General features: G+C 34.5%; 1 protein-coding gene across 1 annotated transcript in view; it reads left to right on the forward strand.

Annotated features, from left to right (window-relative positions):
* The window catches only part of NOX4 (NADPH oxidase 4), a 144,564-nt gene that overhangs the window by 89,268 nt on the left and 29,872 nt on the right, over positions 1 to 25,424 (forward strand). Inside the window, exons 12-13 of the mRNA XM_069470482.1 lie at positions 3,540 to 3,600; positions 24,784 to 24,865. Of these exons, the coding sequence (XP_069326583.1) occupies positions 3,540 to 3,600; positions 24,784 to 24,865 (143 nt within the window). The remainder of the gene's footprint in view (positions 1 to 3,539; positions 3,601 to 24,783; positions 24,866 to 25,424) is intronic.

Genomic DNA, 25,424 nt, shown 5'->3' on the forward strand with positions numbered 1-25,424 from the left:
ATGGGTCTGCGAAGGGCAGTGTGGAGCTCAGGAGGTGATACATGGCCGTTTCCTAATAGGCCATTGACCGGTACCAGGCCATGGCCCAGGGGTTGGGGACTGTTACACCACTCTGCATAACCATGTATATCCATTGTTTAGCTCCCACTTATAAGTGAGTACACATGGTATTTGTTTTTCTGTTCCTGAGATACATTTTTGTGGGACTGTTATACAATCAGTTGTTTGTTCAAATTTAAAACCCAGTGCTATATGGAAAAATAAGTGAAAGGAAAAGCTTATATTTGCTCGAGGATATCAAAGTACACATTTCTCCAGATCTGTTGTTATATTCAAATTCTGTCACTTTTTATTTTTCTTATTCTTAAATTTTGGTTATATATGTTCTGGTATTTATATTAAGGTCAACATGAACCAAAATCCATTCTTTACATCTAGCAAATTAAAGTAAGATTCAGCAATATTTTAATGTTTACAGTTAAATTACACTTTTAAAATATTTTAAATATTATAAACATAGCAAAGGCTTATAACAAATTTAAAAATACATGTGTATGAAATAATTATGAGAATCCTCATATTCTCTGTCTTCAATTTTACTTCCCAAGAGTTAATATTCCTAATAGCTTATTATATATTCTCTTCAATTTTTTTCTATACATGGAGAAAAGCACTACTATCTGTCTTTTTATTTCAACTTAACTACATATTATTCTGTAACATTTTTAGCTGAAAATTGTCATAAGTATATTTTTTATTATGTTCTAGAAGAAACAATATAGCTATAGATACCAATACTTTTATTATTTCTTTCCTTTGAGAAGTTTTCTGAAACCATTAAGAAGATAGTGAGAAAACGTTAAGGAATTACTATGTTCTGCTTTAGGCAATTTTAGTGAATCCCAATATTATTTGTACAAAGATACTAAAATGTGATTCTAAGATCTTCATTGATTTTTTCAAACCATGTATGCTGAAGCCATTCTGTATGTTATTCAGTGAAGGCCCTCTGTTCAAATATGAGGTGATACACTCAGGTAAAGAGTATGTTAAAAAGTCTGTTGTCTGAAATCCTAGCTAGTTTGGGAAAGTATCAGGGACTTATGAAGATATCATTCCCCAGAGGTTAAGAGAAACAATATTATGTTTTATCCATTCAAAACCAAACCAGCCTATGAAGCTCTAGTGATACATTTGGCTAGCACTTATAAGAAAAATGCTTGCAGTCTCCTATGGAACCCAAGGACATGTTAAATAAACATCATGTGTAATAACCTTTACAGTGTCTGTCCTGAAAGAATAGAATAGAGATATGAGTATTTGGTGAAATACACATTTTCTTTTAGAATGCATTATGAGATTTATCAAGCCAGATGCACACTGAGGCACACAAAGACAAACTTATTTGCTTCCCATCCTGATATCTTCTTGGCTTAGGTCATCTTGTCATAGTGAAATAGATCTATTAATAGTTCCCAGTAAAGGACATCCATGGCATGTGGATGATCAGATTGGTAGCTGGGAACTTTGCTGGGTGTCTTGCTTGCTGAGAGCTACAACTTTTATGACACAGAGGCTCTGGCCAGCCTTAAGTAATATGAAGTAAAAATGGTTGATGGTTTTTACAGGTAATGTCATCTTATTTGGAGATTTACTAACAACAAAATGGGTTATTCTCAGGGTTATTAAAAACTAAAATGTAAATGAATTTAATACAGAATCACAACTATAAATGAAATAATGTCATTTTAATAGTATAAATAATGTTTAAACAATATCATTTAAAAAGATTTCAATGTATTTTAATACTTTTTACTATGATTAGCAGTAACAATCCTATCAAAAACACTGATTGCAGAATGGTAATTTGGGAATTCCGTGTCACCTTAATTCCAATTCCTGAATGTAGATCATGTGACTTTAGTTTGTTTATAACTTATTATGAACAAGCAATTAATACCTGCCTTTTAATTTAGTGTTTTCACTGATTTTTAAGCTACCTCTCCTTTTTGACTGATGGTTGATAACATATCTCCATGGTATCTTTATCTTCCTTTCCTTCCTCTCCTTATAGCACCCCTACATGAAATACATTAATTGATCAACACAGCAAGTTCTGAGGTCTTAGGCTTGCTTTATGTAACCCAGTCTCTAATCATGGGGCCCTTCAAACCACTGCTATTTTCTTTTCTCTCTGCCTTAACTTCAGCCCATATTTCCCCATAATTCATATTGCTGCACGTAAAAAATTCTACTAATCTTTAACAAATGCCTATGTTCCTGCTATTCCATTTGATCTCTTATGCAACCCTCACCCATTTTCTGTTTCTTTGCTTTACTGAAGACAGTGGCCTGCCATAGTTAAGAACTAACAGACCTGGATCCAAATTTTCTCTTATCTTTTTACTAGCTGTATGGTCATGGGCAAGTCTTTAAGACTCAGTTACTTAATTTCTTTGTCTGTAAAAAACAGCCCTATGAGGTTATTGTGAGATTTTAGAAATAAAGCATTTAGCACTGCCCTGGGCACATGGTACTTGATAAATGCCGGGTAGTCACAAGCAGATGATCTTTGATCCATATTCCTTGGGTTAGATGTATTTTCAGCATTCAGAACTTACGGACTTTAAAAAGTATGCATATTCCATACATTCCTTAATATCTCCAACAGGATACAAGTCAACATTCTTAGACGAATTGATAATTCTGTAGGATGATTCTTCTGCATGAAATTTTATACAGAAGTATTAGCCTCACGTCATTAGCCTCCCATCAATTCAGGTCAAATAGTGCTACCAAATGAGTTATGAAAAAACTTATTTTCAAAATTTTTGAATTATGGGTTAGGGATTAGGAATCTGGAATATTGGAAGAAATTCTTCATTTTTCTTATTGTAAACAAAATTTATTTTCATTTTGACTACCTGGGTGTTTTCTAGATTTTCTAAACATGAGACCACAGATACTTTTTCTTACCTCCAGTCCCATAATTTATCTCCTTCCTCAGGTGGCCTCCCTACTGTATTCCAAATTTCTTCTTAGAATTAAGGGAGGGAATAAAATTATTTTTGTAGGAACATAATTGTTGGGCATGGAAAATTCATGTCACATTGATAACTTTTTTCTCCCTGGAATTTGTTAGGATGTGAAATACATAATAAGATCTAGGGAGAAAAAGACAAAAATCATTAGTCTTCATTTCTTTTTGTGATTAATAGCTGGCTCCTCTTATGAATTTTAACTCAGAAGATGTTTTAGCAAGATTTGTAGTTAAATGCAGTATAGCAATTTTAGATTGTGTGTAATTTATTGTTTTATATAAATATTTATGTGTTTTTAGAGAATTGTAGATTGTCTTACTGACTGTTGACATTGCTTTTTTTCTTCCACTAATGAGTATCTATATTGATTTTAGTCTGTTCCTATTATCTATTGACTTGGGAGACTTACTATGAGAAAAAAAGTTGTAATTGAATCATAGTCTGTTAATATATAATTATTAATCAGAATTGATTCTAGTATTTATTTATTTTTTTTAGTGTCCTACTGAAACCAAAGCAACATTTGGGGTCCATCTTAAAATAGTAGGAGACTGGACAGGTATGTAGAACATAGAGTTTTAAGATATATGCCTTGAAAATAATGTAACATAATTTGAATGTGTTTAAGTAGTGTAACTACCAGCATATATAGAGATGTGTGTGTTTCAAGCTGTTGTTCTTTATTTTTTTACTTGTATAGTTTTGACATCTATGTTTTCTTTGTGTAAGGTGCATTTTTGGAATCAGAATACCTTGGATATCAGCAATTATTAATAATATATTTTTCACTGTGCTTGCAAATCATAGGTTTCTGCCTACTTGTCACATGTACTGGCAATAGTGGGAACACTGGAAAGTGTTTCTTAGAAAACATGTTTTTAAAATTTGTGGTTGCTTTGACTCTCAAAATAATCAACACTTGAGATCTAGATCACACAAATCTTTCAGTTCTTGCATGACCTTCTGTGTGGTCTATCTGTATATATAGTAACTCACAGCCTGTTTGGAATAGTGGTCACTTTTAACACCAGGTGTGTTGGTGATACTTTACTTATCTATTCAATAAGTACCTTTTATTATCTAAGAGATGCATTGTATTAAGTGTTCTGAGTAAATAAAAAGAAATATTGATTCTTATATTCCCTTGACCCACCAGAGTGACTGACAAGTGGATGTTCGTTAAATGTTGGCTTGTTTGTTGGTCATTTAAGTCGTTGTTTGAAGGAAAGAATTCAGGCATAAACATGAATGCAAATATAAATTTAAATATTTTTATAATTAAGTGATAAACAGGAAGTTGGCTTATAAAATCTATAGTAAATCACAAAAATGTAGATTTAATGTAATCTAGGGCTAACAGAGATGATAGAATTTGAGCTGAACCTTGGAAATCAGGCAAATGAAAAAAGAAGTAGGAATTTTTTTCTTTTTTCTTTTAAATTATTATGGGTATAAAATAGTTGTATATCTTTGTAGGGCACATGTGATGATACAGGCATATAATGTGAATTAATCAAATTAGGTAATTGGGGTATCCATCACCTCAGGCAGTTATCATTTCTTTGTGTTAGAAACATTGCAATTACACTCTTAGATATTTTAAAGTATACCCTAACTTGTTTTTGATTATACTCACTTTGTTGTGCTATCAAATATTCTTCATTTTATCTAATTATCTAGCTATATTTTTGCACCTGTTAACCATCTCCACTTTATTCCCCCTCCCACTACTCTTCCCAGCCTCTGGTAACTCTCTTTCTCCTGTCTGTCTCCATGAGATCAATTGTTTTTAATATTTAGCTCCCACATATGAGTGATAAACTGTAGGATTTGTCTTTCTATGCTTGGCTTATTTCACTTAACACAATGTTCTCCAGTTCCATTCATGTTGTTGAAAGTGGCAGGATTTCATTCTTTTTGTGGCTATATGATATTCCATTGTGTATATATATATAGCACAATTTCTTTATTCATTCATCTGTTGATAGACACTTAGGTTGATTCCAAATCTTGGCTATCATGACTAGTGCTGCAATAAATCTGGGAATGCAGATATCTTTTTAATATACGATCTTTCCCCCTTTTGTATATATACCCAGTGGATTGCTGGGTCATATGGTTGTTCTGTTTTCAGTTTTTTGAGGAACTTCCATACTGTTCTCCACAGTAGTTGCACTAAATTACATTCTCACCAACAATGTACAAGGGTTCCCTTTTCTTTACATTCTTGCCAGTATTCATTTTTGACTGTCTTTCTTTTTGGTAAAAGCCATTTTAACTGGGGCAAGATGGTATCTCATGGTAGTTTTGATTTGCATTTCTCTAGTGACTAATGATGTTGAGCACTTTTTCATATACCTGTTGGCCATTTGTATGTCTTCTTTTGAGAAAGGTCTATTCAGATCTTTAGCCCATTTTTTAATCAGATTATCTGATGTTTTCCTATTGAGTTGTTGGAGCTATTTATATATTCTAGTTATTAATCCCTTCTCAGATGAGCGATTTGGAAATATTTTCTCCTATTCTGTGGGTTGTCTCTTTACTTTATTGACTGTTTTGTTGGCTGTGCAGAAGCTTTTTATTTTATTTTATTTTATTTATTTAATTTTATTTTTTTATTTCAGAATATTGTAAAGGTATAAATGTTTTAGCTACATAAATTGCTTTTGTACCATTTGAGTTAAAGTTATAAGTGTGCCCATCCCCCAGATAGTGTGCATTGTACGTGTTAGGTGTGAATTTACCCATCCTCTCCCTCCCTCTCCCACCTGCTTGATTTCCAATGCATGTTATTTCCATATGTGTACATAAGTGTTGATAGATTAGTTCCAATTTAATGGTGAGTACCTGGGTGTTTGTTTTTCCATTCTTGTGATACTTCACTCAGAAGAATGGTCTCTAGTTCCATCCAGGTTAGTACAACAGGTATTAAGAGATATTAGTTCACCATTTTTTTTATGGCTGAGTAGTACTCCACGGTATACATATACTGCATTTTATTAATCCAGCGATGTATTGATGGGCACTTGGGTTGTTTCCACATCTTTGTACAGAAGCTTTTTAGCTTGATGTAATTCTATGTATCCAATTTTGCTTTGGTTGCCTGTGCTTTGAGGGTATTACTCAAGAAGTTCTTGCCCAGACCAATGTCCTAAAGAATTTCCCCAATGTTTTCTTTTAGTATTTTCACAGTTTTAGGTCTTAGATTTAAGTCTTCAATCCATTTTGATTTGATTTTTGTGTATGGTGAGAGATAAGGGTCTAGTTTCATACTTTTGCATAGTGATATCCAGTTTTCCCAGCACCATTTATTGAAGAGACTGTCTTTCCCCACTGTATATTCTTGGCACCTTTGTCAAAGATAAGTCTAGTATAGATGTTTGGATTTATTTCTAGGTTCTCTATTTGTCCCAATGGTCTGTGTTTCGTTTTTATGCCAATACCATGCTGTTTTGGTTACTACAGCTCTGTAGCATAATTTGAAGTCAGATAATGTGATTTCTCCAGTTTTGTTATTTTTAGAACAAAAATGATGGCTTTGGCTATTCTGATTCTTTTGTGGTTCCATATAAATTTTAGCATTATTTTTTCTATTTCTGTGAAGAGTGTCATTGGTATTTTGATGGGAATTACATTTAATCTCTAGATTGCTTCGGACATTCTAGATTGCATGGACATTTTAACAATATTGATTTTTCCAATCCATGAGCATGGAATAAGACATAGGAATTTTAAGTGAAATTCATGGCATTGTCAAAAATCAGGGAATTCAATGACTGAAACATTTGGGAAGGATAAGCCACTCAGCCTTCAGTCAAACAAACCAAAGCAAAGTCAATCAAATAAAACAAAAACCATATCAATCAAACAAAAGCAAAGATTTTGTTCTGGGGAGTAGTTATTTAGGGTCAACTTGGTCAAGATTATGAATGCCTTGACAAAATATTATAATAATCTAGAGACTTTTTGGGAACCTTTGAAAGATTTGGAGCACCATGATGAATACAGTATTAATAAGTGGCTAGTTGGATGGATCAGATTCAAGGGAAGACATGTAGATACTTGAAAGCAGAGGGGAAGGGGGCAGGGGAGGGCTTGAGATGGAAACTAGAAGGAATGGATTTGTGAGCCATAGGTTGAGAAGTTAGCATTGGAAAGGAGAAACTAATATCTATAAAAATCAGGGAAGGATAAGATGTCGAGTAATACCAAAGAAATATTTTGAGATGAGGAAAAGGGTAGTAAACATAAGGAGCTTATATTTTATAGTTTTAAAAAATAATGGTAGTATGTATAAAATTCTCTGTCTTTAGAAAAAATATCCAGTTTGGAATTGGAGACTTGAAAAATATGAAGAAAATAGGCAACATAGGATTTAATGGACAGACAACTAAATGAATTAAAAAGATCTTTGAGCAGTAATGATCTATTTTGAATCATGAAAAACAAGGCTTACATAAATAATGTTCATGTGGTAGCATTCAAAAAAGATCATGTTAGTCCACTGATGAAAAATCACTGGTATAGTATGAACATATTAATTCTCACAATATGCCCAGAATCAGTTGACATCATCACAATTTTCTTTTGTGCTGTTTGGGAAATAAAGAATGAGGGGAGTTTTTTTCTAGTAAAAATCCCAGTATAGCAGGAATTAAGCTTCGTAACAAATGGGAATTGTTGGAATTCTATATCTGAAGGAAAACAAGCACAATGAAGACATAATTTAATTCATAAGGGTAAGCAAAAACATTCTGATGGTTTATTACTAGCTATTGTTACTGAGTTTCTTCAAAAAGTTATTTTCTATCATCAGTAGCTCATTAAAATAAGTGATCATCTCACCATTTATTTTAATCATCTCTATTAGGAACACTTAATAATGTTAATTTTATCCTCCTTTTTATATACTATGCCATTGAGAAAAACAAGATAATTCTATTCAGAGAGTTCAGTTCCAGTCAGGTGCTTTTCAATTAATAGACCATTTTTGTTGTTGACTTGGAAAAAAATGTCAAGCATTCATGCAGAGAACCTCTAAATAATCATGTCACCATCTGACACTTTAGTCCAAAAAGAGATTTAGCTGCCTTTAAACAGTGAGATTACAATTATTGAAGGGAAAATAGGAACATTATTCTTGAGATAAAGGATCACTGGTTTTTATTCTAAAAGAATTGATTAAAAGCCAGTAGTAGTAGCAGTAGGTATAGGACATACTAAAGAGGTGCTTATGAGGTTGAGTATCAGATTTATTTTTTAAAACTGACTTAGAGATATTTAATAGTGACTTTTTCTTCACTGAAATTTGTTATGAATTGGCAGTGTACAGGGACTAAAGAACAGGTTTAAGATGGCTCCGTAAATGATCTTTCCAAGACTAATCAACTCCACATAGCTGTAGAATGCCCGAGAAGCCTGTGCAGTAGCTATACAGCACAGGACAAGAGGCATCAGAGTTTCGTATTTGTTTTCTAGATTTTTATTTTCACCAGGCCTCTATTTTCATTTCTTAAATGTGTGGAAGACCAATTAAGTCTACAAGACTTTTAAAACCCCTTAAACACAATTCAGATTTTTCCTTGAAATGATGGTAGTAGAGAGGATAGAGTGGATTACCCAAGTAAATACCTCTTTTAATTGAATTACTATTTTGCTGCTCTTTTAGAATCAGTCATTCTTTCCAATTTCAAACATATGGTCACAGATTACCTCTTGGCTTGATTATCATTTTAACTGTCTGAATATGTCTTGGTAATTTCCTCGTTAGATATGATTACTGTTGATTAATGTCTGAGATCATGTAATACTCTTGGTTATTTTAGTGGATTGAATAGCAGCATATGCCAGAGAGGTTTGATTTTTACTACAAAAGTATTATATACATAGTATCCACATGTAATTAATCTAAAATTTTTACCATTGATCAATTCAATAATTAATGAATTGGCAATAATTTTGGATAAATGTACAATAAAGGAGTCGTTGTATGTATCACATGACAACTTTTCCTTGAATCTTAGGTATAAATTTTCGTATTGTCGATTGGAAAAGCTTTCTACAATCAGAACATATAGTTAACTTTAAGTATTAATAGTATAACATTGTGGATTTGCACTGATCACATAATGTATTGACTACTCACAATGCGAGTAATATTAGATACAGATTTAGTTAAGGATTGAGCCGAAAAAGAGATGATAACTCTATCTCTATTTCTATGTCACTATAGAAGCCAGTCATGTTTCAGACTTTATCCAGCTGATTTTCCATGAAAAGATTAAAAGAGAATATGTGTTATGTGTTTAAAGTAATTTCTTTTTCATTTTTTGCAACTTCTTGTCAGATTATGACCACACTAAATTATACTAATATTATTAGTTTATGATGACAATATATCTTAGGACAATTGTGTCATCCACTTTATACTAGATATAACTATGAATGGCTTTTGGTTGCTACCAGAAGACAAAAAAGTGCTCCTATTGAATACTGAGCCCATTTTGAAGGACGTGTTGAAAGAGGAGATCCAAAAAAAAAAAAATTGAGCAGACTGACTTCTTTGAACAGCATGAATATTTAGGTATAAGAAATCTCATAGGTTTTCCATAATTCATGTTCACATATTGCAAACTTTAGTCTAAGCCCATAATAAATATTTATTGTCAACTGCTACATCCACAAAGGAGTGACTGGAAGTACTCTTTTTGTTATTGTTGTTACCATGATTAGTAAATTACAATGGTTAGTTATTTATAGAAGATAATATTTTGTTGTTTTTCCCAATAATCAAATATGTGTTAACCACCTACTATGTTCCAGACTCTGTGCTAGTCTCTAGAAACACAGCACTGACCAAAACAAACAAGGTCCCTGCTGTCATAGAGACTGTACTCTGGTCTGTGGGGGGGGGGGGGGACCTTTTTGGAAATGCTTTTGTGATGGTTCTATCTCCTGCCATATGGTCCTGGTTTATGGATTGTGGTAGCCTCACCTACACCCTATATCCCACCAGCCTCTATGTATAGTGGTAGCTTCCTGCCATTCTCTGGATTTCTTCAACATCTTCAATTTGGCTTCTTACTTTTTCCCTCACCTGAGTCAGTAGTTCCTTCTGTTAAACTCCTTCCATTTAAATTATGAAGAGTCCTGTTTCTGGCTAGATCTGGACTGTTGCAGGAGGTTGGCAAAGCTCTCTGAACAGAGCCCTGAATGGAGAGGAGTAATGTACAGAGGAATAACATTTCAGGCAGAGGTAAGAGGAATTGCAGAAACCCAGAATAAGCCAAATGCTGTGTTCAAGGACCAGTGAGGAGTGCAGTATTACTGACACTTGAGTAAGTGGGAAAGTAGTAGTTAATAAGGTCTGAGAAATACCCATGGGTCAGAACAGGTGGGCACTTGCAGGACTTCAGTTTTATTATAAATGTAATGGAAACCCGTTGGTGGATTTTGACCAGGATCTGAGTCACATTTTGAAAAGGTAACTCTGGCTGCCATGTTGAGAATATAGTGGAGGTAGACAGAAGTGGAAACTGGAAGATGAGTTAAGAGAGAAGTTCGTGCTGAAGTCCAGACAAGAGAAAATGCTATTTTGGCTTAAGGTGATAGTGACTGGGTAATGAGAAGTGGTTGGATATTAAAAGTAAATCTGACAGGTTTTATTGATGCATTTGAGGTGGGAAGTTAGAAATTTAGAAAGACCCTAGGTTTTTAGCTTGACTAAGTAGATTAGATAAGGCTGCCACTTATTGAGATGGGGAGTACTGTGGCATGTTTGGGGGGCAAGAGTGGACATGCAAAGCTCAGTTTTGTGAATATTAAATTTGAAACATCTCTTAGACTTCCAAGAGGTGAGGTTGCAGAGGCATTTGCATTTATGAGTCTGAAGTCAGGGAGAGGTCTGGACTAGAGATCTAAATTTGGTACTTATTAGTATATTGATAGATTTGAAGTCTTGAAATTGGATAGGATCACCTACAGCAGCAATTCTCAACTCTGTCAGATCCAACACCTTGTTTTATATGCCTACTTCACCAGTCTTAAAATTAAATTTGTAGACTATATACACACATCATTTAAAAAAAATCAGTATAATATCCTATTTTAGTAAGTTTAAAGAAGCTATTAAAGTGATTTATAACAAATGATTTACATTCAGTATTAAACTTCTAGGCATGACTACACTAGAAATCATAATTAAGTTGGTAGATACTTGTACCTTCATCCAGAATTATTATAAATAAGACATTCTATTTTTTTTTCCATGATACTTCCTTGTCTGAAAAGACATTCTAAATATAGGAACCAAATACAATTCAGGTGCCATTGGCACTGTATCCATTACTGTCTTAGTTATCTCAGACTGCCACAACAAAATATCATAGACTGGGTGACTTAAACAATATAAATTTGTTTTCTCATAGTTATGGAGGCTAGAAGTCCAATGTAGGGGTGCCAGCATGCTCGGTTTCTGGCGAGGGCCCTCTTCCTGGCTTGCAGACAGCTGCCTTCTCACTGTGTCCTCATGGGAGACACGAAACACTGTGAGATGTGAGAAGTAGAGAAGCTGTTTCCTGTTTCTTCTTACAAGGATACTAATCCCCTTGGATCAGAGCCCTACCCTTATAACCTCATTTAACCTTAATTACTTTCATGAAGGCGCTATCTTCAAATACAGCCACATTGGAGGTTAAGTCTTTAACAAATAAGTTTTGGGGAGACAAAGTTCAACTCACAGCACTTATGATGTGATGTTCCAAAATGATGAACATCTTTTACTAAGTTCTAGACACAATAGAGCACAATATTTCTTCAGTTTACAGGCTGGTTGTAATCCTAGAAATTTCAGTGCATATTAAAATTATGCCAAAACTTTGCATTTTTAATAATTATAAATGAGTTTTTATTGGCATGAGTAGCCACAAGTCATTTGTAAAGCATACAGGAAATGAGACAATTATCCATTGCATCATATTCTCTACAACATTACAGAATACCCTGATCCTGCCACTCTAATTTTCAGTAACTTCTGATCATCACTGTAGGAACCAAATTGCTTCCACAAGCTTTCAAAACTTCCCCTAAGAGATGGCACAGTCCCATCAAGGGTAACTAATTTAGGGAATGGGCATGGATAAGAAATGTAACAGAAGACAGAGCCCTGAGACATTTCAATGTAGTGTTCAGCAAAGGTGACTAAGAATTAGTGGCTACCCAGGTAAGAAGAGAATCAGGAGCTTTTGATTCCTAGACATCATAGGACAGTGTTTCAAAAAAAGAGGGCTCCACCAGTTGTATCAGATGCTGCTGAGAAGTGGAATAAAATCAGGGCTGAATCAGTGACTTTGGGAGCTTTAATGGAGTATTGGGAACAAAAGTCTGATTGCAATAAGTTTAAGAGATAATAAAAGTATAAGATGAAGTGGAGATGGTAAGTATAGACAAATCCAGCAGTATGCTGGGGTTAGCTCCTAGGAACTTGAAAGAGGATGCCTCTCTTCCCAATTCTATGATCAGTGAAGTCATGTTTGATAGCTTTTCATTATCCACAGAGAGAGTATTTATTTCACAGAAATTGACAAACACCATTCCTCTGTGTCCCCTAGAATTCATATAATTGAAACTTAATCACCAATGTGATAGTATTAAGAGGTAGGGCTTTTAAGTGGTGATTAAGTCATGAGGGCAGAACTCTCAGGAATGGGATTAGTTAGTGTCTTTACAAAAGGGCTTGAGGGAGTGGGTTCACCCTCTTCTGTTCTTCCAACACGTGAGGACACTGTGTTCATCCCCTTTTGCTCTTCTGCTCTTCTGCCATTTAAAGACAAAGCAACAACACAGAATCTTGGAAGCAGAGAGCAGCCTTCACCAGAGAGCAAACCTGCTGGTGCCTTGATTTTGGACTTTTCAGCCTCCATAACTGTGAGAAATAAATTTCTGTTCTTTGTAAATTACCCAGTCTGTGGTGTTTTGTAATAGCAGCACTAATGGACTAAGCAAACCATAAAATAGGCCTTATGTATTTATTTATTATTTGTTTTTAGCCCTGGCTATTAAACATCTGCCAGAATACCACTGGACAAATTCTACAGAGTTTGTACGTAAAGTGAAATAAAGAAATAGGTCAGCAGCTGAAGGGAGGAAATAAGGACAAAGCAGATGTAAGTTAGGGGCATATGATTATATTTTAATAGTTATAATAATTATAACCTATTTATATACTTAGGGAATGATGTGAATAATGGCAACGAGGTAGAGAGGGAAGAGTTGATACTGCTGGAGAGATAGGTGGTATAGTTTCAGGAGCAAATAGAGGGTGCAGAAGTTTCTGGGAGGGAGTCTTAGGAGGTTTTCTGGACCAAACTGAGTGTTAGGGATAAATAAGACTTGCCCAGAGTGGGAAGGAAATAGCTCAAATGGCTCGGAAGGGTGAACTAGCATGGAATGTCAGAAAGTGTCATGCTATTGGGAAGCCAGGCTTAGGTGGTATCCAGAGGTCAAGACAAGGAGGAATGTATAGGAATTGCTATGAAACTTGGTCTTTTTCCTAAAGGCAAAAGATGAAACATTGAAGCGTTTTAAACAGAGCTGAAATCAAATTTTCATGGTCTATGTGTCATTCTACCAGTGTTATATGGAAGAGAAAGGAAGAAGACTAGGTTAGAGGAAAAGACATTAAATCAAAGATTAGTCATAGTGTCAAGGAAGAGGAGGAGTTTATCTCCTGAGTTCTGAGAAGGAAGTGATCTGTGGTGTCCAGTGAAATAGGACTGAACAATAACTGTGGGAAGAGATTTCTCTAGCCTCATAAAAATCATGTCCTCAGGAAATGCAAGGGAGAGGTATGGGGATGGTACAGACTGCTGTGAATTACTGAGTAACTTGGAAACCAGCAAGTAGAGAGAGTTAGTGTATAAAAAGAGGCACATCACAAATGGGCCTATTTCGAAGTTGTTCCTGTTTCTACATTTTCCCAGAACTCAGAGAAGGACTGAATTTATACTGATCTTGCCTGTGATTAGCAGTGGGAGATAAGGGGCAAATACAGATGCAATTACCTGTGTATACATCTAGGTGGATCTGGGTCAGGATGAGAATAAACCTATTATATCTTAAAGTATATATGCTTTGTATAATGAAACCCTGTAATTCTAGCCTCATGTGAGTCTATGGGGGAATCATTGAGGACAATTAATTCGTCAATTTGATGGAACTTAACATAGCTTATTTGCTATCATAATATGATAAATCATTCAAAAGATGTGAGCTGGGCTTAAATTCTGTATTTCATAGCCTCAGAAATCAAGGAAATGAGAAGCACATTATATGTATATTACAATTTAAATGCCCATCTGTTCTCAGGAGGGAGGATAATTTGTTTTTTACTTGGTTTCTCATTTTATGAACATGAAGTATATGCTGTCATTTTTTAGTAGATGACAACTCATTTATAATGCCATGGAAATATAAAAACTTCTTAGTAAATAACAGGAATTCACTACTCATTAGGTTTATTATACTCTATCCATTTTACAACCTCAAACATAGGCAGAAATACAAAATTTTTATTTTCTATTGCATTAAAAAATATTTCTTTTAGTCTTGAAAATAGTGACACTGAAACTGGAAGTAGAGTTATAGTAAAGTGGTTTGTTTGGATGGATTGTTATATTTTTATTATGAATTGTTATGTTCCTAAGAGAAGTTTAGATTCTGTTATCTAGTATTTTCTACTTGATTTTACTATATAACATGAAGGAAAATAGGAATAATTAGAAATTTTCCTGGTAACATAATTTCTTAATCAATGTCAAAAGCATGGTAGTAATGTACCAAATGGCCAAGAAGGTATATGTCACTTTGCCGAATCAGCCTAGTGTTAATGGACTAATTTCACAGAAGGCAAAAAGGCAAGTGCAAGGCCATTATCATTATCATAAGGAACATTTTTAAGCGCTCATTCTCTTGATGTACTTGCTAAGCATTTTATAAAGGAAGTGAATTTATATGTTTTCTTGTTACTCTTCCTTGATCCACACAATCCATGGTCTTGGTCTTTGGCCAGGACGTTCTCTATTTAAGAACAGAGTTTCTATAGGCTTCAAAGGACCATATATTGCATGGCATTGATTTTGTTTGCCCAAGGTTTTAGGTTTGAACTTCATCAAAACACAAAAGAAAACCTCCAGTTTCTTTGGGTCTTGGATAAAATTGCCTGTTCCTCCTTGAACATACACATAGGGGGTATTTAGAGTTTGTGCAGAAAGCAGTAGCTGAATTAGTATCAAGCTGAGTCTTGATCACTTTGAGGTGTTTCTTTTGTTGAAAGCCAACACTGTTTAAAAAAATACATTTGCTGTGGCAAGTGAAAATAAAACATTTTCCTTAGAAGGTGGACTGTGGAAATCTACAATCCACCTTTTAGCAGTAATGTGGTTATCCAAAAATGTCTCTGTTATTTGCCTTCACTTTTCTTGAACTGCTGGGGTTTTTTTCCTGTCAATCTTTGTTGCAGTTTAGCCTCTGTGGCAATAAAAGAGAAGTTATATTTTAAAGGAAAGCCAGTTATAGACATTGATTCATTGATGTATTTAGAGGCCAAGAAGTCTGTTTGTAGTTCTTTCAAAAGCTGCTTTTGATTTTTTTAGTAGTGTGTTAACAAGTAGGAAGCAGAATAATGAGTATCACAGGAATAGACTTTTATCACTGTGCTTCCCCTGAAAATGAAAGGATCCATTTTCCTTTGTGTAATACTGCATCGGCTGCCTCAGACCTTACAGTGTTTAAAAGTACTAGGTGTTGAGGCATGCAGATTGCGTGTGACCCTGCTGCATTTTTCTCTTACTTAAGGTAATCCTTAGGCAAGAAGAAAGTAAAGGGAGGGAGGGGGGGAAAAGGAGTACAGTCTTTTCTCTGGAGAGAATAAGGCAGTGTGATGGCAGTGGAAGGAACACTGGACTGTGAATTTGTTTTTGTTTTTGTTTAAATCTCTTTGCCTTTTGCTGGCTGTGTGGCCTTGGGACTGTGAGCCAGTGGTCTGGTGTTTAGTTTCCTCACCTACAGCACACCCAACGGAGGGACTTGTTTCCTCATTTCTGGGCTCATTATTGCTGTGAAATAGTATAATTCTTTTTAGAGAAATAAATTCTAGAATATGTATAATTTAATTCCACATAAAGTGTGAATTTACAACAGATAAATTCTGGTATACTTGAGAAGATCTCACAAGAATGTTGTGGAGGCTATATGCCAAGTATAGGATGTTTAGGTTGTTTATCTTTCTGTCTCCTATTAGTGTTCGTATTCATTTATTAGCTGATTGTACGTACATGTGCTCTATGTTCTCATCTTCTGAAAATTGCCTGTATGGGCTTAGTTTTCTTCACCTTATGTAAGACAGTATAAGATTCTATTTTTTGTATTGCTTTGACATTGGCCTTAATAGTTGTAAAAAAAAGGTGGTTTTATATAACCAGAGCATGCAGCTGATTGTATTTTTTCTTCTGGATCTGCAGACCATTTCCATTTTAATTGTATGACAGAAGATTTGCCTGTATCTTTAATAAGAAAATATTCTTGCTCTGTAACTAGATTTGCTGATTTATCTAAAGTAGTATTTATTTGAATGCCTTTGATGTTGGTTTGAAAGCAATATTTTAGATAGCAACTATTGTTATTCAGTATTGAGTTGCCATGGTAATAAAGGACATTCAGTTGATTTAAACAAACTTTTCAGTAAAGGGAAATTTATGCTCTATATCTTTGTACTTAGTATGGATGTACTTTACATCTGCCCTTTAATTCTCCTTTGCTGAAATAATTTGTTTTTCTAAGATTAATGTGCATGTTTCTTTTCCTAAGGAAAATAAAACATCAAATTTTGACAAGCCATTAATTTCTTTGAATCCCTAGAGTAATGATCTTCTTTCCTTCTTTAAATAATGTTATAATTATTAATACATTCTAAATTCTTTTTCAAAGTAGCTGTAATGGCATTGCAATTCTTTTGTTGTGTTGACATTTCTTTGTAATAAGCAGAGCTGCCTTGATGATAAGAATTTGTTTTATTCATAATGTGACAAATAATAAATGCTCAATAAAAGTTTGTTGAGGGAGTGGATAAATGAATAAAACATGATTTAACTGATAAAGTTCTAACTACTCAAAATATTGGTCTTACTCTCAATTCTAAATTCTCTACCATTAGAGATTATTGATAAATATTAATAGTGGATGAAGCAAAAATATTCACCTCATCTAGCACCACAGATGAGAAGGACTTCCTTTGTTGGTTTGTTTTATTTTTGAATAAAACCTCCCTTCTTCTTTTGCTTTTTATTACCAGCATATCCAGGCAAAGTTGGCTGTCCTGTTCTTCCGGACTCTCAGAGTATACATTTAGCACTTATTTATTTGTAGTGTATGCAGGGGAGACCTGTGTCTCCCCTGTTGGACCAGTAGCTCATTGAGAACCTAACTTGTATTTGACTTTTAGTGCGTGATCAATAAATGTTGTCAAAAAATTAATTTTTTAGATGTGCACATTTTATGTTTATATATTTAAATTGTAATTTCTAAATGTTGTGATAAAATTAATTTGTACCTTTTCTTTCAAACTGTGTGTGTGTGTGTGTATCCACATTGTTGTGGTGTCTTCCTTTGGAGGCAGAGGAGTGGACAGTGCTCCAAAAACTATAATATGGGGAGTGTGAGTGATCACTACCCCTGAAGACATGTTCATGTGTGGTAGTGTGCTCATCCAAGCCCTAAATCCACTCTTTAAAAAAAAATTATTACTTTTAGGTAATTACTAATAGTTAAAATTCAAACAAAATGTTAAAATTAAAAATTCAAACACGATACAGATCAAATAACCTGCTAATGTCGTTTCTTCTTTAATCTCAAATATTCATATAGTCATTCATGACTGGTATATATGCTATAGACTGTAGATTTTCTAGATACATTGAGTCAACCTCAGCTGACACCTTAGAGCGACTGCAATGTTGGAGTATTTATTATGTATGACTGCTTATCAGCCCCCTGAGTAAATTGGCTTCTTTCACCAAATGAGACATACGTTGGCAATATGCATTCCCGAATCCTTGAAAGACTCTGTGGAAATTGTTTGCAGCCTGAGAATGACAGTGATAAAGGCTATCATTGCAATGGGCTTCTTGATCTTAGTGGGGATGATGGGCAGGAGCCCAGAGGCAGCACTTACTGATAGAGTCAAGGTGGCACAGTTAACGTAATGGGCAACATGGCTGGAAGAGTAATCAGAATGGATTGACAAGGTGCACTTATCCATGCCTCAGAGGTGTTATTTGCGTAAAATCTGGAAAGCACTGGGAAAAGACAAACGATTTATTGCTGATCTTTATTGTATTTCAACATACGCACATGCATCTCACCAGATAGTAGTAAAGAACATGGCAGGAGATCTCAGTGCAAAGTGGAGGTCTATCAAGCCCATCTGTTGCAGGTTGGGTTCACTAGAAGATTTTTTTATTGTGAATGTAAAATACTTATTAGGGATTAATGCCTGTGACAGGAAAGAGACCAAAGAGGGTTTGGGTGTAGGCAGAAGTTGAACCACCATGCAGGTACAACAAAGCCCAGCCAAGCTGGTGGGAATCTCTAGAGCAAATGTTGCCCATCAGAGTTGCCTGTGTAAGGCTGAAACATCCTTGCCTTGTCCAGTCGCTGGATGTGAGCTGCTCTGTGAAAGGCATTTGCTTTGCACCTGAGGCAGAGTGAACAGCAGGAGGCAGTGTGATAACTACACTCTCCACAGCTGGGTAACAAGTCCTTCAGTGAAGGGGAATTTGGGGATACTTCTCTCTACCAACCACACCACCCCTAGATGATTTTCTTATTAATAATTAAAAATAAAATCTGAGAAAAATAGTGAATGGATCAGGATGCGAGAACAACAGGCATAAACTAGAACTGTCTCAGACAAACCAAGACTTTATGACACCACTCCTGTTCAGTGACTTTGACGAGATTCCCTTCCTTTCCTTAAGCATATAATCTTTAATCAACTCAAAGTTGAGGGGTGGCTTAAAGATCACTGAACTCATGTGACTCATTTGTCAGTTGAGAAAACGAGTTAAGAACACAGACAGAAGTAGGTCCAGGATTCAGGCTTTCTGACAACCAGTTTAATGTTTTTCCTTTTCTTTTTTCTTTTTCTAAAAGAAATTTATTTTTTCTTCTTCTTTATATATTTGACAAAATTTTAATTGACAAAAAAATTTATATATTTAAGGTGTACAATGTGATGTTTGGTATATATATATGCATTGTGAAATGATTACCACGATCAATCTAATTAACATATTTATCATCTCACATAGTTACCTTTTTTGTGTATGGTAAGAATACTTAAGATCTACTTAGCAACAGGGTCTTCTTTTTTTGTAACCTGTTGCACTTTGTTACTGCAAACTGTATGAGTAAGGAAACTGTACGTCACTTAGTGTACCCTTTATCATGTATACTCACTTGTGTTTCTTGTATTGACAAATAATCATCCACTTATATTGCATAATAAATGTAAAAAATATAAATATTATGGTATAATCACCTTACTAATTTTGTTTTATAGTATGTGGGTAGTGTCTAGTTCCTTGCAACATAACTCCTATTAATAATACTATATTATGCCAGCTAATTTTAAAACTAAGTTAAGTCTTTAATGTGCATATCTTCTATTACTAATACTATATTATACCAGCTAATTTTAAAACTAAATTTAAGTCTTTAATGTGGCCGTTTAATGACCCTTAAGGATTTCATTTTGAAAAAAAATTAAAACTGGCAAATGCAGTGTAATATGAGCACTAAGAGTGTCAATGGAAAGAAGCCAATATCTGTACAATAATTTTAAAGAGATTTTTTTCTGAGGCAAATTTGAGGACCAGAACCTGGAGCCATGCCCAAGAATCCTTGAGCAAGTGGACTTGCAGTGGTTGGGTTACAAATTGGTTTTATACATTTCAGGGAAACAGAGGTTACAGGTAAAGTCATATATCAGTACATACAAGGCATACATTGGTTTGGCCCGAAATCTCAAAGCCGGGGCTTACAGGTCATAGGTGGATTTAAAGGTTGATTCTTTGATTTGTAATTGGTTAAATTACAAATTGGTTTTGTCTAAAGGTTTGGAATGTTTTAAGACAAGGAGGGCTGTAAATCAGAGATAAGTTATGGGACAAATATTTGTTGTGTAAATTGAGGACCTGCCCATTTGTTTTGCATATCCTTAGGCCTGTTAATAGGTTACAAAGGATATGTCCAAAAAGGGATGGATATGATGAGGCATGTTTGACCTCCCTCCTTCTGGCAGGCAATTCAATTTTATGATATCCCCTTGGCCAAGAGGGGGTCCATTCAGTCAGCCGGTTGGGGAGAGCCTTAAGATTTTATTTTAGTTCACAAGAGAAAAAGGAGAAAAATTTTACCTATTAATAAAAATGCAAAAGAACTTCTTTTTAGGTATTTCTTTTTTAAGGCAACACTTTCTCCCTTTAGATATGTTTTATCTGATTTTCTCTTCTTTCATATGATAATTTAATACTCAAAACAGTTAAATATTCCTTTTCATAGTGAAGACTGTGGAGGGGCAGACAGGGACGGGGGATCACCTGAAGGAAAACACTGATTTGGAGTAGGTAAAACCTGTCTGACAGGGTCCCTCCAGCAAACCACAGCTCGTAGGTTGTTGTTGAAGAAACTAATTGAGTGGCTGTGATCACATCTCTAGAAGCAAAGGATCTTTAGGTTATAAAAGAATAGCATTAATTAGAGTTATTTTTTCCTTTATTTTTTTTCTTTTTCTCTTCCCTTTTTTTGTAATGATAAAAGTTTTTTTTTTCTTCTCATCACAGGAATATATTTGCATACAGCTTTTTGTTATTATGTAAATCCTTATTGCTTTTTGTATATTGTACATATTGGGGAGGGTTAGAGATTGGCCCTTTTCCTCAAAGGGGAAAGCGAAGCACCTGAGTCACAGTAAATGTACAAAAAAGTTTCAATTAGAATTGGAAAGACTATTTTATTTTTTTCATCTTTATTTTTAAATAATTAAGTATATTGTCTCCCAATTGATTAGCCAGAGAGCCCAAATTAACGTAATTGTGTACACTACCTCATCCAGATCTGGCAGCCTCAGAATCTTTTTGTTGATTGAATAGGAGAAAGGAAGAGTGAGTGAAAGTCTACAAAAGCTTGTGTTAATTAAGACATATCCCCTACTGGTAGAAAATCCTGTTCAGACATTATTGCATCATTAGTCAGCCCATCACAATATCACTTTGCAGAAATCCTCTGGTTCTTTTCAGTGGTTTTAATGAATTTGTTCTAAGAAGCCCTGTGAAAGGACTGAGATACAGTATTTGTATAACTGTGCCATTTTCTTAAATAGTTAGAGCCTGCTGAGAAAGTAGATACTCTGATTTGACATTTCACTGCAAGAGAAGTAGCATTATACAATTTTTGTCACTTAATGAAAATATCAAATTATTTTGGTCTTTCCCCCAGAATCAGATAAAGAATGGCATGCTAGTTAAATAATTGATAGGCAGAAATATGGGAGACTAAAGAAGGATGAATGTAAGAATTATAAATAATTTTTTCATTTACTTGGATTTTTCTAAGGATAACTTTTATCATTTATCTTAATTCTTATAAAGAAAAAATAAACAATCAATATGCCTTTATGGAATAAAATTAATTGTTCACTTTGAGAAATTTATAAATATAATAATAAAAATAGAAATTTTTAAAAGGACACAATTTTAAGATACTATGTATATATTTGTGTATATGTGGACTTTTTATGATAGCTATTCAAGGGCTTTCATTTATGTTTGCTTGATATTATTCTTTGCATTTATGATACTCAGATTAAAGGACCTTCCAAATGTAGTAGTATTAGTTATAGATTTCTTCATAGCTTTATAAGTGATCTCTTTTATGTTGCTTTTGCCGTGTGTGTGTGTGTGTGTGTGTGTGTGTTGTCCTCACAATATAATATTATTTCTGGACATTATTTTCCTAGATTTACAATCGTATGTCCTTTGTGGTTATATAAAAAGAGGAAAAACCTATTGCTGAGAAAAGGAAGTATTATATTATGGCTGTGTACATTAAGAATTCTGATTTTTGTTTGCTTTTAAATAAGTTTGAAAGTCATTCAGTAAACTTTAATTTATATTAATATTTTTTGCTTCCAAGAAATATCTGTGGAGAGGGAGCTGTGTGGCCAGCATGGGTACCAGAGCAGTTTCTGGGAATTGAAAGAAGAGATGAGCAGCAGTGGGCAGATGAGACCTACTCTTTATTGTGGCGGTGGGCAGGGATGTTGCTGTTGGGTTTTGGCCTTATTTTTCAAGATACATTTTAGGAAAAGACTAAATGGAAAAAAATGAAAAAGATAAAAACATTGCAAATCTGTTCATTTAATGGGTGCTACATAAATTGGGAAGTTCAAAGGTGGTACATCATCAGAAGAATTTACTAATGATTTCATTGAAATGTTTAGTAATTTTATAAATTAGAAATAGTTTATTAGTCCATAACATAATTTTTTAAAATATGAACTCAAATTATAGAGTAAGCATAATAAAAGGAGAAAACTATATGGTGGTGTTTTTTTTATCTCTAGACATCAGAGTACGACCACAGCTGTTTTTGGATCCCATTACTTCCTTCCCAAGTGTATTTTAAGAACTGTCAGAGTGGCGAAAAAAAAAACCAAAAAAACAAAAAACAGTAGAAGCCAGTTAAATATCTGTGATTCGATATGTTTTAATAAATATGAAGATAAAATCTATATCTTGCTTCTCAGTAATATTTTGTGACCACTGTGCTCACAGATGATTTAACATCTAACTATTCAGTAACTGGGAAATGGCAATTGTCATCACAGTACTTTTGTGGAAATTGCCCACATTCAGTTAGTGATGGATTTACTGCAGCTGGAGAGTTTTAGCTTTTCACTCTATCTCTAATTGTGTGTGACTCTGTCAAGGCTGGATTATAGGTCCCTTTGTTTTTCGTGGTTAATGTGTGACCAGTTGGTCTCCTCTGTGAGTCATTATGATTAACCTTGATAGTTTTCTCTATCCAGTAAAAATAGATGTTGGAAATATTCCTCCAACAAAATATTTATCTAGCAATTTCATGTGTATCAGATAATGCTCTTTATCCTGGTGGCACAAAATCCATTGACTAGAAAGGAGAGAGGAGGTACCTAGACAAATACATACATTATAACAGTAAAACATAATGTGCTGAATTTTGTGTAAGCATAAGCACAGGGTATACAAAGGAGTACACAGTAGGGCCAACCTATTCCAAATTTGGCAGAAAGAGAGAAAAAAAGAGTAACAGAGGGCTCCGGGGAGCCTTTCCATAGGATGACTCTAGAAGTAATGAATATCTAGTCCTGGAAATGAGCATACTCTATGCAATGCAGATAGCTATGCGATGTAAGTATTTCCAAGATGGCACTCAGGGTTCTTCCTCCCTCCACTCTCCTCTTTGTCCTTCTTTTGCTTTTACTTTCCTTTTTCTCTCCCTCTTTTCCTTTCTCCTTTCTTTTCTCCCTTTCTTCTTCATAATGAACTTCATAGGCATTGAAATTTACTAAACCAATTCTTGGTTCATGGTCTACTGTCATCATTGGACTCTTCTAGGCCCTCATTAAGTCATTTATTCATTCATTTATGGTATTATAATTAATACCTATGACACATTAACAATTACTTAACATCTGCTCTTTTGCTTATCTTTTTCCATCTCCTTACCCTTCCTAAAAGGTAACCAGTATCCTGAATTGTATCATCCCTTTTTTCATTGGTTTGCTTTCGCATATAATGTACGTAAACAATACATTGCTAAGTTGGTTTTTAACTTAATAAAAATGATTTTCTACTGGGATTTTATTCTGCTCAACATTATAATAATATGATTCATTATGTTTTTATTTGTAACTGAAATCATTCAGTTCACTCCAGTTAATATTCTATTTTGTGAATAAGTGCAAACTGTCCATTTTCATGTTGATGAGCAATTGAATTGTTTCCATTTATGTTGTTATAAACAGTGATCCTATGAACATCTTCTTACTTGCTGTCCAAGACACATGAAAGTTTCTGCTCGGTGATATTCCTGGGAATAGAAATATTGGGCCATAGGGTATGCAAAAGTTAAACTTAAAAGATAATACCAAGCTGTTTTTGTAACAGTTGTACCAATTTACACTCCCCCTACCAATGCATAAGAGCTTAGGTTGATCAGCATCCTCCCAGCACTTGGTCTCCTGAGACTAATTTCTGTGAATTGAATGCCATGTAATGTGACTGCTAGCTAATGGTGTGTGGTTTTGATTTGCATTTCCCAGGTTACTAATGAGATTGTGCATCTCTTGGTATGTTTATTGGTCATATATGTCTTATCTAACCTTTCAATTATAAAATTTTATTAGTCTATACTAATGAATACTTGCTATCTGTCTATTGATAGGGACTGTAATATTTTAATCATAAAGATATATGTAGCCATTAAGAAGAAATAGACATATTTTAGTAGTATATAAAATGGTGGGTTACTTTCTAATAAAGGATATACGGTCAAAGTGGCTAATAAAACACTAGGAAATAATTCCATTTTGAAATTGTGCTTATGACATTTTTTCACAGCTTGCTGTTTATTTTTCTTTTGACAGAACGATTTCGAGATTTACTGCTGCCTGCATCTAGTCAAAACTCTGAGATTCTGCCCTTCATTCAATCTAGAAGTTATCCCAAGTAAGCAAAAGGAGTTCACTGGGTGTTGGGAAGGCAATGGACATGGTGCTGGAGAGATTTGGGCAGGCAAAGATAAAATGTAATCTTCTTTAGGATTTCTGAAAATCTTGAATAATTTACCCTAACCAACTAGGGAATCTCCTGCAATATAAAGTCACAGGCTTTTCACCGCTGTATCAGAGAAAGAAAAATTTGCGTTTGAGTGCAGCCCAGCTGCGACTAAGGAGCTACTGCAGAGTACAGACAATAAGCTGTCTGCATCAGTGTCCAGTCTGCTTCTTTTGGCTTAATGCTGTATCAAGAGGAGCAGGTATTTTGTGGGTGATAGCTCATCTGGTCTCTTAATTTCTGTCCTTTCAATGCAAGGATTCATTTATATTACTGGTTGAAGGAATATGCCTTTATCTTCCTGAAGGATAGGAAGTAGCAGGCCTCCTATTACACATGTCCTTCCTTTTAAAAAGCTGATGGATGCTGGAATCTTGATCCTTCTTGTGGAATCTTGGAAAATCCTGAGAATGTGACTCGCTTTAAAAGCTGGTATGCAACAGGCTAAAGA

The sequence above is a fragment of the Eulemur rufifrons genome, chromosome 6, assembly GCF_041146395.1.
Source record: "Eulemur rufifrons isolate Redbay chromosome 6, OSU_ERuf_1, whole genome shotgun sequence".
Lineage (NCBI taxonomy): Eukaryota > Metazoa > Chordata > Mammalia > Primates > Lemuridae > Eulemur > Eulemur rufifrons.